This window comes from Erythrolamprus reginae, chromosome 2 (genome assembly GCF_031021105.1).
Source record: "Erythrolamprus reginae isolate rEryReg1 chromosome 2, rEryReg1.hap1, whole genome shotgun sequence".
Lineage (NCBI taxonomy): Eukaryota > Metazoa > Chordata > Lepidosauria > Squamata > Dipsadidae > Erythrolamprus > Erythrolamprus reginae.
Window position 1 is genome coordinate 332,758,030 of NC_091951.1, and position 14,087 is coordinate 332,772,116.

Below are 14,087 nucleotides of genomic sequence, written 5' to 3' on the forward strand. Positions count from 1 at the left end.
GCTCTGACCAAGAAACTCAAGCAAATCAGAACCCTTGAGACTTGGCTCCTTCTCAAAGATCTTCTTTAATGAGTGCATCAATTACAATCCTAGGTTTAGAAAGCTTAGAACTATGTTGCCTTAAACACGACCTAAGCATAGCCCATAAAATTATCAGCTACAACATCCTTCCTGTCAACAACTACTTCAGCTTCAGCCACAACAACGCACAAGCACACAATAGATACAAACTCAAAGTAAACTGCAGGAAATACGACTTTAGTAACCGAGTAGTTGAAGTATAGGACTCACTATCAGACACTGCAGTATCATCACTTAACCCCCAAAACTTTACTTTAGACTATCCACTGTTGACCTCTCCCGATTCCTAAGAGGTCATTAAGGGTCATGTATAAGTGCACCAGAGTGCTTTCTGTCCCCTGTTCTAATGTTTCTCTTTTACTAGTATCATGTATATAAACATTGTATATAAATATTATTATATCTTTGTATACCACCAATACGTACTTGACAAAACAAACAAATAAACTAAAATAAATCATATCGGCATAGCTTCAATGGAAAACCAAGTCTAAATCTTTCCCACAATATCACTATAATTAAAAGTAGGAAATAACCCCATTTCCAAGTGCCACGGGTCATGTTGGTTAATTTGCAGCCTCTTCAAGCACTCCTTCCCCAATCTTATCTGTTGCCAGTAGAGATGACCTTGGTTCTCATGAGAAAGTTCTTTGTTGTGTCTAGTAATGCATTCCAACTTCCTCCCCCCTCCCCCTCTGTGTGGTAACTGAGGAATAGAAAGATGGCTGCGACCAGATTCAGTTTAAAGTTTATTTATTTATTTACTATTTATTATTTGGATTTGTATGCCGCCCCTCTCCGAAGACTCGGGGCGGCTCACAACAAGTGTAAAACAAATCATAAATAATTCAATTAATTAAAATATTTAAAGATTTAAAAAACCCCATATACTAACAGACACACACACAGGCATACCATTTATAAATTAAATGTGCCCAGGGGGAGATGTTTAGTTCCCCCATGCCTGACGGCAAAGGTGGGTTTTGAGGAGTTTACGGAAGGCAGGAAGAGTAGGGGCAGTTCTGATCTCCGGGGGGAGTTGGTTCCAGAGAGTCGGTGCCGCCACAGAGAAGGCTCTTCCCCTGGGGCCCGCCAACCGACATTGTTTAGTTGACGGGACCCGGAGGAGGCCCACTCTGTGGGACCTAATCGGTCGCTGGGATTCGTGCAGCAGAAGGCGGTCTCGGAGATATTCTGGTCCGATGCCATGAAGGGCTTTAAAGGTCATAACCAACACTTTGAATTGTGACCGGAAACTGATCGGCAGCCAATGCAGACTGCGGAGTGATGGTGAAACATGGGCATACCTGGGTAAGCCCATGACTGCTCTCGCAGCTGCATTCTGCACGATCTGAAGTTTCCGAACACTTTTCAAAGGTAGCCCCATGTAGAGAGCATTACAGTAGTCGAACCTCGAGGTGATGAGGGCATGAGTGACTGTGAGCAATGAGTCCCGGTCCAGATAGGGCCGCAACTGGTGTACCAGGCGAACCTGGGCAAACGCCCCCCTCGCCACAGCTGAGAGATGGTTTTCTAATGTGAGCTGTGAATCGAGGAGGACGCCCAAGTTGCGGACCCTCTCTGAGGGGGTCAGTAATTCCCCCCCCCAGGGTAATGGACGGACAGATGGGATTGTCCTTGGGAGGCAGAACCCACAGCCACTCCGTCTTATCCGGGTTGAGTTTGAGTCTGTTGACACCCATCCAGGCCCCAACAGCCTCCAGGCACCGGCACATCACTTCCACCGCTTCGTTGACTGGGCATGGGGTGGAGATGTAAAGCTGGGTATCATCGGCATATTGATGATACCTCACCCCATGTCCTTGGATGAAGTTGACAGTCTAATTCAGTGTTGGGGAACCCTTTTCTTCCTTGGGTGCCGAAAGAGCATGTGCATGCACTATTGTGAATGCACAAGTGTCCACACTCCTAATTCAATGCCTGGGGAGGGTGAAAACAGCTCCCCCACTCTCTGGAGGCCCTCTGGAGGCCAGAAATGGCTTGTTTCCCAACTTCTGGTGGGCCCAGTAGGCTCATGTTTTTCCCTCCCCAAGCTCCAAAGGCATCCTTGGAGCTGGGGAGGGTAAAAATGCTCTCCCCCACCCTCTGGAGGTTCTCTGAAAGCCAAAACTGCCCTCCCAGAACCTCTATGAAACTCAAAAATCAGCTGGCTGGCATACACATGGACACTGGAGCTGAGCTAGGGCAACGGCTCACGCGCCAGCAGATAAATCTCTGCGTGCCACCTGTGGCACACATGCCATAGGTTCGCTATTGCTGGTCTAGTAAAACAAGCAAGCATTTGAACCCAGTAGATCCATACAAAAACCTCAGTTTAAATTTTGAATGTTTAAGAGGTTGATTTGTTTGTTTTTAAATCTCAGATTCTTTCCATCAATCTTGACCATGCATTGGCAAATGTTTGCTGTTTTTTTAAAGTGAAGGAAAAAGCAGCTTCCACCACATGAACCCACATATGGGACAGGCAGCCCAGAAGGTCCATCAGTAGAATGTATGTAGGGCAGGGATGGGTTCTGGCTTACTTTGCCACGGTTCGCTTCCTGATGTGCCGTGCGGGTATAGGCATGCCATGTGCTAAACATCCAACTTCAAAGCAAAAAACAAGGTGGCAGTACCTATGGACCATGGAGAAAGCCAGTTCGGGGTATGGCAGGCCTGGGTCACTGCTATTTCAGCGAGCAGGGGGAAATTCTATAGAACCAGTCCGAACTGGCAAGAACCCACCTCTGATGTAGGGAGAGAGTGAGGGAGAATGAAGGAGAGAGTGGCTCAATTGTCAGGTGCCCAAATTATGATTATGGTATCATAGGAATGCTGCAATGGTTGTAAGTGGAAGGGCCATTCAGTGCCATTGTAACTTTGAATGGTTGCTAATTGAATGGTGAGTTGCAGTTGACGCTAACCTGAGGTCTATCTATACGTGTTGGTTATGACCTATAAAGCCCTTCATGGCATCGGACCAGAATATCTCCGGGACCGCCTTCTGCCGCATGAATCCCAGCGACCGATTAGGTCTCACAGAGTTGGCCTTCTCCGGGTCCCGTCGACTAAACAATGTCATTTGGCGGGACCCAGGAGAAGAGCCTTCTCTGTGGAGGCCCCGACCCTCTGGAACCAGCTCCCCCCAGATATCAGAGTTGCCCCCACCCTCCTTGCCTTTCGCAAGCTCCTTAAAACTCACCTCTGTCATCAGGCATGGGGGAACTGAAATTTTTCCCCCTTCCCCCTAGGCTTATAGAATTTACATATGGTATGCTTATTTGTATGATTGTTCTCTTAAATTGGGGGTTTTAGATTATTTTTTAATATTAGATTTGTTACATTGTCTTTTTTATTGTTGTTAGCCGCCCCGACTCTTCGGAGAGGGGTGGCATACAAATCTAATAAACAAATAAATAAAATAATACTAAAGTGACCAGACGTCCCGCTTTTGGCAGGACAGTCCTGGTTTTAAATTATTTGTCCAACATCCTGCTCGCTTTCCAAAATGTCCCCATTTTTTAATAGAAGAGTGGACCAGGTGGGCTACACCAGGAAAGCTGGGAAGGGATGCTGCCGCCTGGGCAAAAGCAGCAGCCGCTCCGGCACTGCAGGGACCTCGGGGGCGTTTTAAGTCCAGGACAACTTTTCCCACTTTTTTTCCTTCCCCTGGTCATGGAACGAATTAAGTTTGTAAGTAGAGGTACCACTGCATATTTTTGCTTGGCCAGAAATAAGTATATGGTCCTCTTTTTCCCAGCAAGCAAGCAAGCAAGCAAGCAAGCAAGCAAGCAAGCAAGCAAGCAAGCAAGCAAGCAAGCAAGCAAGCAAGCAAGCAAGCAAGCAAGCAAGCAAGCAAGCAAGCAAACAAACAAACAAACAAACAAACAAACAAACAAACAAATGATCAATAAGGCAGAATAGTAAAAGATGTCGTTCTCATAGTGTTTCAATGCTTTAACTTCAAAGCTTAACAATTATTTTAGGAGCTTCACAAGCTTCATAAAGCTCAGTGATAGCTTTAGAAACTTCATAATTTAAAAAAATACCTATGTGCAACATGTAGCTTTGTCCTCATATAAATACAGCAATGTAACATTTTTAATAAGGACCAAAAAAAAAACCCCTGCAGGACCTATTTCCCCAATCTCTAATTCTCTTGGTACGGATTTGAGATTGCTTATGCAGCACATGTGAGTTTGTGACACACATTCACCTGTGGTTTGCAATACTGCTTACAATTACTTAATCCGAAGAACCACAGGGCTGGAAACGTTAACTGAAACAAATCAGTGTATGGGGCCCATATTTTTCATCTGAACCAGATTTTTGGAGGTGTTTTTGTGTGTGTGTGTGTGATCTGATCAGAAAGATTTCTTTAAGTCATAACTGCCGGTCCAAATACAACAGCGTATGTGATTATTTTAAATCAGCAAGCTTGATTTCACTGTCTCTGAATTTAGCTCATTTTTGTCTTTATGCTTCATTTTATTTTTATTGTTCCTTTCAGGTATTTATTTATTTTATTTATTTATTAATCAGATTTGTATGCCGCCCCTCTCTGCAGACTCGGGGCGGCTCACAGCAATAATAATACAATGTAAACAAATCTAATATTTAAGTTAATTTAAAACCCCAATTTGGAAACCAATCATACATACTAACATACCATGCATAAATTTTATAAGCCTAGGGGGAGGGAAAGTCTCAATTCCCCCATGCCTGACGACAGAGGTGGGTTTTAAGGAGCTTGCGAAAGGCAAGGAGGGTGGGGGCAACTCTGATATCTGGGAGGAGTTGGTTCCAAAGGGTCGGGGCCACCACAGAGAAGGCTCTTCCCCTGGGTCTCGCCAAATGATATTGTTTAGTTGACAGGACCTGGAGAAGGCTAACTCTGTGGGACCTAACTGGTTGCTGGGATTCGTGCAGCAGAAGGCGGTCCCGGAGATATTCTGGTCCGGTGCCATGAAGGGCTTTATAGGTCATAACCAACACTTTGAATTGTGACCGGAAACTGATCGGCAACCAATGCAGACTGCGGAGTATACATTCCCAATCCATTATTATTAACAATTTTTAAATTGGGTTTTACACCACTTTTAATAATTGTTTTTAGATATATTGTTAAGGTTATTTTATTGTAGGGGTGGGATGAGGAGTGGAGTGCGACTGATTATGAGTATGTATAATGACAGCGAGTGTGATTGTGATGGGATACTATTTATTGGCTAATATAAATTTTGTTTTTAATTATATTAAAGCTCAATTTTTAAGACAAATGTATGAATGTGATTGGATGGAGAGGATGTCTGGGATGTATGAAATGTATGGAAGGGACAGTTGGTCTGGCGGCTTGGAGGCAGGAGGAATGGGGGTGCCTATCTCTGGGGTGGTGGAGGGACTGAATATTCCGGTCATGCTGGGGAGAGGAAGATATGGCGGGAGACATGGGGTAGGCCGTTCACGAGGAAGAAGGAACCGCTGCTTGAAAGCGGTCCCTTGTTCCGGCCCCATGGACTCAACCCAGGAAACTGGTGACAAGCAAAATCCAGACCCTGGACTCAGGCTGTTGCTGCTCAATACCAGGTCTGCTATAAATAAGGCTCCACTAATCCAGGATTTACTCCTGGAGGAGGAGGTAGACCTGGCGGGTGTGACTGAGACTTGGCTGGGCCCAGAGGGGGGAGTTCCTCTCTCGGAAATGTGCTCAGCCAGGTTTCAGGTGTGGCACCAGCCACAACCTCAGGGAAGGGGTGGGGAGGAGTGGCAATTATAGCCAAGAAAACCTTCAAGTTGTGTAGGCTCTCTGCTCCTGAGATTGCGGGTTGTGAGTCCTTTCTTCTGAGGCTGGACCTAGGGGTACAGGTGGACTTGTTGCTCATGTACCTGCATCCCAGCTGCGTGTCAACAACCCTGCCTGCGCTGCTCGAGGAGGTAGCCGGGCTGGCAGTAGAGTCCTCCAGACTTATTATCTTGGGGGATTTTAATCTGCCGTCACTCTGTGAATCCTCTGGGTTGGCGCAGGAGTTCATGGCCACCATGGCAACTATGGACCTGACCCAAGTAGTTCAGGGCCCAACCCATGAGAGGGGGCACACTCTCAACAGGGTTTTCCTCTTGGGACAGTTGAGTAATGATCTGATATTAAGGGGCTTAGAAACATTGCCTTTCTCATGGTCAGATCATTTTCTACTGTGGCTTGATTTTAAGGCTCCAATCCTTCCCTGCAGGGAGGCAGAACCGATTAGGAGGTTCCGCCCCAGACGCCTGATGGATCCAGAAGGTTTTCAAAGGGCGCTTGGGATTTTGCCGGATTCACTTGTCCAAAGTTCGGCGGAGTCGCTTGCTGCAGCCTGGAATACGACTGCGACGGAGGCTCTAGATCGAATTGCGCCTTTGCGACTTCTCTCTGGCAACAGACCCTAGAGGTCTCCTTGGTTTACTGAGAAGCTCCGGGGAATAAAATGCCAGAAGAGAAGACTAAAGAAGCATTGGAGAAAGACCAGATCTGAATCTGACCGAACACTTGTAAAAGCTCATATTGAGATTTACAAAGTGGCGATCAGGTCGACAAGGCGTGCATACAATGTCAGTCTGATTGCGTCTGCGGAATCTCGCCCAGCCACCCTGTTTAGGGTGATTCGCTCCCTTCTTAATCAGGGGAGAGTTGGGGAACCCTTGCAGGGTAGATCCGGACTGACCTTGACTCCAATTGGAGTGCTGAGTCGGCTGACAGGGCCGGAAAAGGCGGGGAGAAGACTCCGTGGGGCCTCTCTAGGAATCTCCTGGGAGGAAACAGCGGCTCTCCCCTCCTTGTGGTTTCCCCAATCGCACACATTATTTGCTTTTACATTGATTCCTATGGGAAAAATTGCTTCTTCTTACAAACTTTTCTACTTAAGAACCTGGTCATGGAACCAATTAAGTTCGTAAGTAGAGGTACCCCTGTACTTACTTTCATATTTTTATTTGTACTTCAGTGTTTCTGAGCTGTGATAACTATCACTATCGACTCTAGGGGGCGGTGCTCATCTCAGTTTCTCCCCAGAAAATAAACCTTTTCCCCAAAATAAGCATTGGCATCCTTCAGTCTCGAAAGACCATGGTATCATGCTCTGGAAATAACCCCCCCCCCCAAATACTATTTCCTCTGGTTAAGGGAGACAGAGTTGGAAATCAAGTAAGGTGGCGAGAGGAGCCCCGTCTTGCTCCACACACTGTCTTCTTTTCGGGGAAACATGGTATATCTGCCCCCTCATGGAATGGGACCAGATTACTTGCGGGACCACCTTCTACCACACGAATCCCAGGTCCTACAGAGTTGGCCTTCTCCAGGTCCCGTCAACTAGACAATGTCACTTGGTGGATCTTAGGGGAAGAGCCTTCTCTGTGGGGGCCCCGGCTGCCTGGAGTCAACTTACCTCAGAGATTCGCACTGCCCCCACCAATGTTCCCTCTAATTTTTTTTCGGTGTGGGTGGAAAAGTATAGTGTCTGAGCGACAGTCCCTTTGGGACTGGGCGACATAGAAAAGTAAATAAATAAATAAATAAATAAATAAATAAGAAAAAAATTCCCTTCTTTTTTAATTAAAAGAAATTAATAATAAAACAAAACCAAAATCTATTACTATTATTATCTTCTCTTTTTCCATCCCTGTCTCCTCCCCCCCTTGGGTGTGTGTGTGTGTGCGAGAGAAGTCGCGCCCCAAGGCAGGAGGCGGCGGCAGTGGAGAGGGGGCGGATCGGGCGGTCGGGGGGCAGGGCTGAGAAGCCAGGGGCGCGTTTGGCCGGAGGCACCGTAGGGAGGCAGGGGCGGCCGCGGCTCCCTTTCCTCCTCCTGCCGCACCTCCCCCCCCGCAGGTTGGCAGGGGGATGGGGAGCGCGCGCCCATGGAAAAGGGCGCGGGCGGGGTATTTTGGGGTGCATGCGCACGCAGCTTACGAGCAACAGTGGCCCCCACCCTCCTTGCCTTTCGTAAGAATTTGAAAACATATTTAGGCCTCCAGGCTTGAGATCACTGGACCCCAACCTCATGTTGTGTTTTTGAATGTTTGACTTTTCAATGTTTAGCTTTTTAAAAATATTTTAGTTAATTATTTCTATTAACTGGATTTAGAAGTGTTTTATATATTGCATTTTTATTGAACTATTCTAAGCTGCCCCGAGTCCACCGACAGGGGCAGCATATAAGTCAAACAAACAAACAATAAAAATAAACTGATTTTAAAGACCTGGGTGGTCCTACATGAAATTCTAATTGATTTGCCTTTAATAAGCAGAGAAAAGAGTTGGGAGATGCAGTTAGTTAGTTAGTTATTTGTTTGTTTATTTATTTATTGTTAGAGTTGAAAGGGACTATGCAGGTCATTAAGTCCAACCCCCTGCCTGAGCAGGAAATCCTATAGCACCCCAGCCAGATGGCAGTCCAATCTCCATTGCTTGATCGGCTCATACTTTTCACATCTTGATGGTGATAAGATAAAGGATGTTGACAATGAAAGGCTGCAATAGTTGTGGCTGTCTAGGAGTAGCTCTTCGTTTAAGGTGAAGTGGTTAGTTTGAAATATGTGAAACGAGCAGAAACTTTAACACCACGCATATGCTTACTGAAAATTGTTGTGGTTGGCTCTGGCCCAGCTCCTGCCCCAAGGAATGTGGAGGTGGATGTGGGGGAAACATCCACATGCCACAGGCCTGTTTTGCTCCCGATAGAATCTCCCGACGAAGGCTCCTCTGAGGAAGGAAGCGTGAGTGGCAGGGAAGAGGGGAGTTTGGCAGACAGCCCAGGAGATCAATCATCCTTATCATCCCTGGATTCTGAACAAGAACTTATGACAGATCCACGCATGCGTAGAGTGATGCATTGGAGAGAACAACTGAAGGATTATTACAGGAGATAAGTGAGGCCACCTGTGGTTGGGTGGGGCTGCTGTAATTAGTGCTACAGATAAAAAGAGCAGCATGCTGGTTTAGCCTTGTGGAAGTTTATCTGATTCATAGTTTCGTCAAGATTGTGGTTTTGCTGTTTCCCTGTTCAAGACTGTGTGTAGACTTTCTGTACTTTGGAATTGGACTCAATTTCCCAGTTACTGGGTGAGAAATTGGATTGCATTTAACCTGTGCCTTGTGTGTACCAGAAAATCCCTTTGACATTTAAAAAGGGAGTTTTTTCTGCTTTTCTGTTGATAAAGACTTTTGGTTTTCCTTCTATCGTGTGGTGTGTGCCTTTTTGGACTAATTACCCTGTAATTACGGGCGGTTGGGACACACCGGCAGAACAAAAATGATGATATAAAATTTCACCAAACACACGACACATAACAAAGCAATATGCAAACACAATGTTGGAAATGTCGCTTCATCCAAGTGGCTAAGTTTCAGTATCATTACCTAGCATGGTGCTTGCTACATTTAGCAGCTTTAAGACATGTGATTGCCAACTCCCAGAATTCCCTAGCCAGCATGTGGAATTTTGAGTGTTGAGTCTATACATCTTAAATTGTACTGTCCTAGACTTGTACAGCCTGTACGTTATATGACCCTATAGGGCAGTCAATGATGGGCTCCTATGGGTATGGTCAGGAAGCAGAATTGATAGAGAAACGTTGATTTTTTTTCTTTTTCCCCTTCTGGGTTCCAGGTATGTTTTTCCTATCGCAGTAAATGAGGCTGAATGTGTATAATTTTAGAAGAGCTGTGCGTGTGTGTGTGTACATACACTTTATATAGTAGATAATGTATATTTTGGTGTACCTGTGTGTAATATGTATGTGCACATATGGCCTATATACATAGAATCAAATAGTATATTTTGGAGGTTCAGTAATGGAAATTGTATCTCTCTGAAGTGAGGAGAGGCCAGGCACCCTAACCCTAACGCAAACCCTTGACATGAGTGACGTCAAGTTGTCCACCAACTTGTTACAAGACCTTTAAGCCACCCGCAGTCACATGATCATCAAGTCACTCCCACCTAGTCACATGGCTGGCAAGCCACACCCATAAAATAAGCTACACCCACAGTGTAGTAGTACAAAATTTTGCAGCCCTTCACTGAGGGCAGTGCTGTCAAACTAGAGGCCCACAGGATGGATGCATCATCATCATCATCATCATCATCATTATTTATTAGATTTGTATGCCGCCCCTGTCCGTAGACTCGGGGCTCTGGCCACACCCACACCTAATTTAGCTAAGGGAGGGGAGAAGTTGTAATACATCACATGACAGTTGATGCAAGTTTGACACCCCTGCTATAAGGAGTTTATGGCTTTTCAGATGTTAATATTTATTTATGTATTTATTCAATTTTTATGCCGCCCTTCTCCTTAGACTCAGGGTGGCTTACAACATGTTAGCAACAGCACTTTTTAAACAGAGCTAGGCTATTGCCCCCACAATCCGGGTCCTCATTTTACCCACCTCGGAAGGATGGAAGGCTGAGTCAACCTTAAGCCGGTGATGAGATTTGAACCACTGACCTCCAGATCTACAAGTCAGCTTCAGTGGCCTGCAGTACAGCACTCTACCTGCTGCGCCACTCCGGCTCTTTTGCAATTATGAGCATCATATACTCACTGCTTATATTGGCTGGAACTTCTAGACATGCTCAGTCAAAAATATTTGGAATCTGAACTCCCCTAACTCAAATTGCAAACTAATCTACAATGAACTTTTTGTTGTTTCAGGATACTGTGTTTTCTCGTTCTCTTTTATTATTCCATATAGTTAATGCCGTATAATTTGCTCTTGCAGGAAGATCCATATACGCTGCTCACATAAATAAAAAGAACACTTAAACAACACAATATAACTCCAAGTAAATCAAACTTCTGTGAAATCAAACTGTCCACTTAGGAAGCAACACTGATTGACAATCAATTTCACATGCTGCTGTGCACATTCAATTTTGTACAGAACAAAGAATTCAATAAGAATATTTCATTCATTCAGATCTAGGATGTGTTATTTGAGTGTTCCCTTTATTTTTTTGAGCAGTATATTATTTTAACTTTTAGATTAAAAAAAAATCCTACCTTTATTATTTTTATGAATAACTCAAGGCAGAAAATTAATACATTTTCCTCCTTCTATTTTCTCCATAGCAACAATCCTTACGGGGTAAATTGGGCTGAGAGAATGACTGGTCCAAAGTCACCCAGCCAGCTTTAATGTCTAACTAAGACAGCAGAAGAATTCACAATCTCCTTGTTTCTGGCCTGGTGCATTAACTACTCTATCAAATTGGCTCTGCTTAGGAAGACATTCCTTTTGGCATAGAAATATCAGTCTGCCCCATGGAATGGATTTGACAGTGAAAATATGGAATAAAATAAAAGTTGGGAAATAATAGTCTGAATTAAACAGTTGCAAAAAAAATGAAATAATTAAAAAAACCCAGAATTATATAGATAATTCTGCTAAAAAAATAATAAAGGGAACACTCAAATAACACATCCTAGATCCGAATGAATGAAATATTCTCATATATTTCATTCATTTCATTTGCACAATTATTCCATTTGCACAACAGCATGTGAAATTGACTGTCAATCAGTGTTGCTTCCTAAGAGGACAGTTTGATTTCACAGAAATTTGATTTACTTGAAGTTATATTCTGTTTTTTAAGTGTTCCCTTTATTTTTTTGAGCAGTACATACAGTATATTGGCAGTGATTCTCTCAATTAACAGAACTTACAGTTTCTCCAGAGTATTTTTTAGAAGATGCAAAGTACATTTATTAGAGCGATTCGAAAGCATAAAGTGCTCCTGGACTCTGGACTCATGATTTTTGAAATATTGTTCGCCACACCCCCTTCTTCCAACCTGTTACATATATAGGGACCAGGCGTGGCCAGGTGTTCCATAGAGCTACTAATGCCAAGACCCTTTCTTTCTCAGATATTCTTGCCTGGATATCGTTCTCCTGACCCTTGCATCTAACAAGGGCTTCTTTCCATCCTTTAATTCCCCGTCGTCCTCTGACTCACTACATACCATAACTGGGGGTGCTGCAGTCTCTACTTGAACCTCGGTCTCTAACTCCTCCCCACTCTCACTCTCAGACTCCGGTGACAAGAACACCAGCAGAACAGCAAAACGAAGGGATTTTACTATGAGATAAGAGGTCATACAGTCTGTCTGCTATCTTCTTCTCCATAACATCATCCATAGCATTATGCAGACAATCTCTTAAATTCACAAGACTATAGTTGTACTATTTCAGATCATGATACAGTTATGATGGTTTGAAAAATTTGTCTGAACAACCTATTGGCTTCAATTAAATCCATGTTTATTTAAAAGAGAATGAACACAAAACCATTTTTATTCTAATTAAAGGACACAGCTCTACAAGTGAGTAACAATTAACTCAACATCTACAGGAGGCCCTTTGGGAAATACTTCTGTGGTTCCAAAAAACATTCGCAAGACTTCCTTCCCCCACCCTCTAATTTTAACTTCTTTATAATGTGATGTTATCTCCATTTAATGGTTGACTTTGTGCTGCTCCCTGTGGATTCACTTTAAAATCCTATGAAAATAAGAGAAAAATTAATCAGAAAGATGTAACTACATAGCTACCTAATTGCTTTGATTATCAATCCACTGATTTGGTTACCAAAGCAAATTTTCTCATACCATTAAAAAAATCCCGTCCACATAGATGTATTACTTCTTTAAAAATAATTGGCTAAACCTCTAACACAAGGGTCTCCAACCTTGGCAACTTTAAGGTTTGTGGACTTCAACTTCCAGAGTTGCTCAGCCAGCTTTGTTGAAGTCTACGCGTCTTAAAGTTGCCAAGGAGACCACTGCTTTAATGGATGCATATTATTTATTTATTTATTGGATTTGTATGCCGCCCCACTCTGTGGACTTGGATGAAGATACTATTAATTTAATATCTTCATTTGTGTTAAAAAAAATAAAGGGCAGTACAAGCAAATATATAAAGAATGGATATTGTGTCGTGTCGCTACATTTCAACCTTCTGATGAAATCATGGCTTCCTCTAGACTTAGTGTTTTTCAACTTTGGCAATTTTAGATATGTGGACTTCAACTCCCAGAATTCCTCAGCCAGCATGTTTGAAAAACACTGGTCTAGGTGCCTCTGAATAGACTTAAGAGAAACTAAAACCATTTCTCATCCATATTGTAAGGGGAGGTCCTTTTACCGAATGTAAAGATATGGTTTCATTTTCTCTTATTTTTAACGCCACAAATTATTCGCTTATTATCAAACTTGCTATGCTCAGTTACCACTGGGATTTATTTTATTATTAAGTTGCTTTATAAAAATATAGGAAAGTATTTCAGGAAAATAACTTGCATTGTTGCAAAAAAAAAAAAACACCAAACAAAACCCACAGGGCAGTTTAAATTAACTGAATTATAAATCATATTAAAACAGGGAAATACTTTTAAAATATGTTTATATTCGGTTTTATCTATATTCTACACCAACAAAGGCAATGTTAGTTTTGGATAATGCAGACCAAAATAGAATGTAGATAATTTCTCCATTCAAGGTAACTTTCCTCTAAACAAATACAGCACTGGAAACAAACAAATCCAGCTCGAGTCTGCAACAAACCAACCAATAGCTCTATCTTTGTTGGTTCATATTTTAAAAGCTGGTATTTGTGGGGGGGGATGTTATCTTTTATACCCTTTGAACACTAGCATCAATGTTTTCCATCTCCCATAACATGCCAGACCTTTCTCCCTGACCCAGGGGAATGATCCATCTGTCCAGTAAATGTTCTGTAAAAAAAACAAACAGGTAAAGAAACAAATAAACAAACAAATAAAAACAAAAGGCCTTCCACTTGATTTGGGTTACCCCAAGTACAAAATCACTCTCAGTGGAGGAAAAAAGGTAAGCGGCTGCAGAGGAAAGATTGAGAGAGAGAAGTAGAAAGAACCGTTGAACCTACCTGAACGGTCTTCTCGCTGCACTGCGAAGAGAGTCCAACATGGGTATAGTTCAGCCTGACTG

General features: G+C 43.3%; 1 protein-coding gene across 7 annotated transcripts in view; it reads right to left on the minus strand.

Annotated features, from left to right (window-relative positions):
- Positions 1-12,356: 12,356 nt before the first annotated feature.
- The window catches only part of SPEF2 (sperm flagellar 2), a 169,819-nt gene continuing 168,088 nt past the window's right edge, over positions 12,357-14,087 (minus strand). For 3 of the 7 annotated variants that reach the window (XM_070743453.1, XM_070743450.1, XM_070743448.1), the window contains 2 exons: positions 13,758-13,852; positions 12,357-12,618 (listed from right to left, as the gene is read on the minus strand). In XM_070743453.1, coding sequence (XP_070599554.1) covers positions 12,606-12,618; positions 13,758-13,852 — 108 coding nt within the window. In that variant the 3' untranslated portion in view covers positions 12,357-12,605. The remainder of the gene's footprint in view (positions 12,619-13,757; positions 13,853-14,087) is intronic. The other 4 variants (XM_070743451.1, XM_070743447.1, XM_070743449.1 and 1 more) reach the window with 2 other exon arrangements.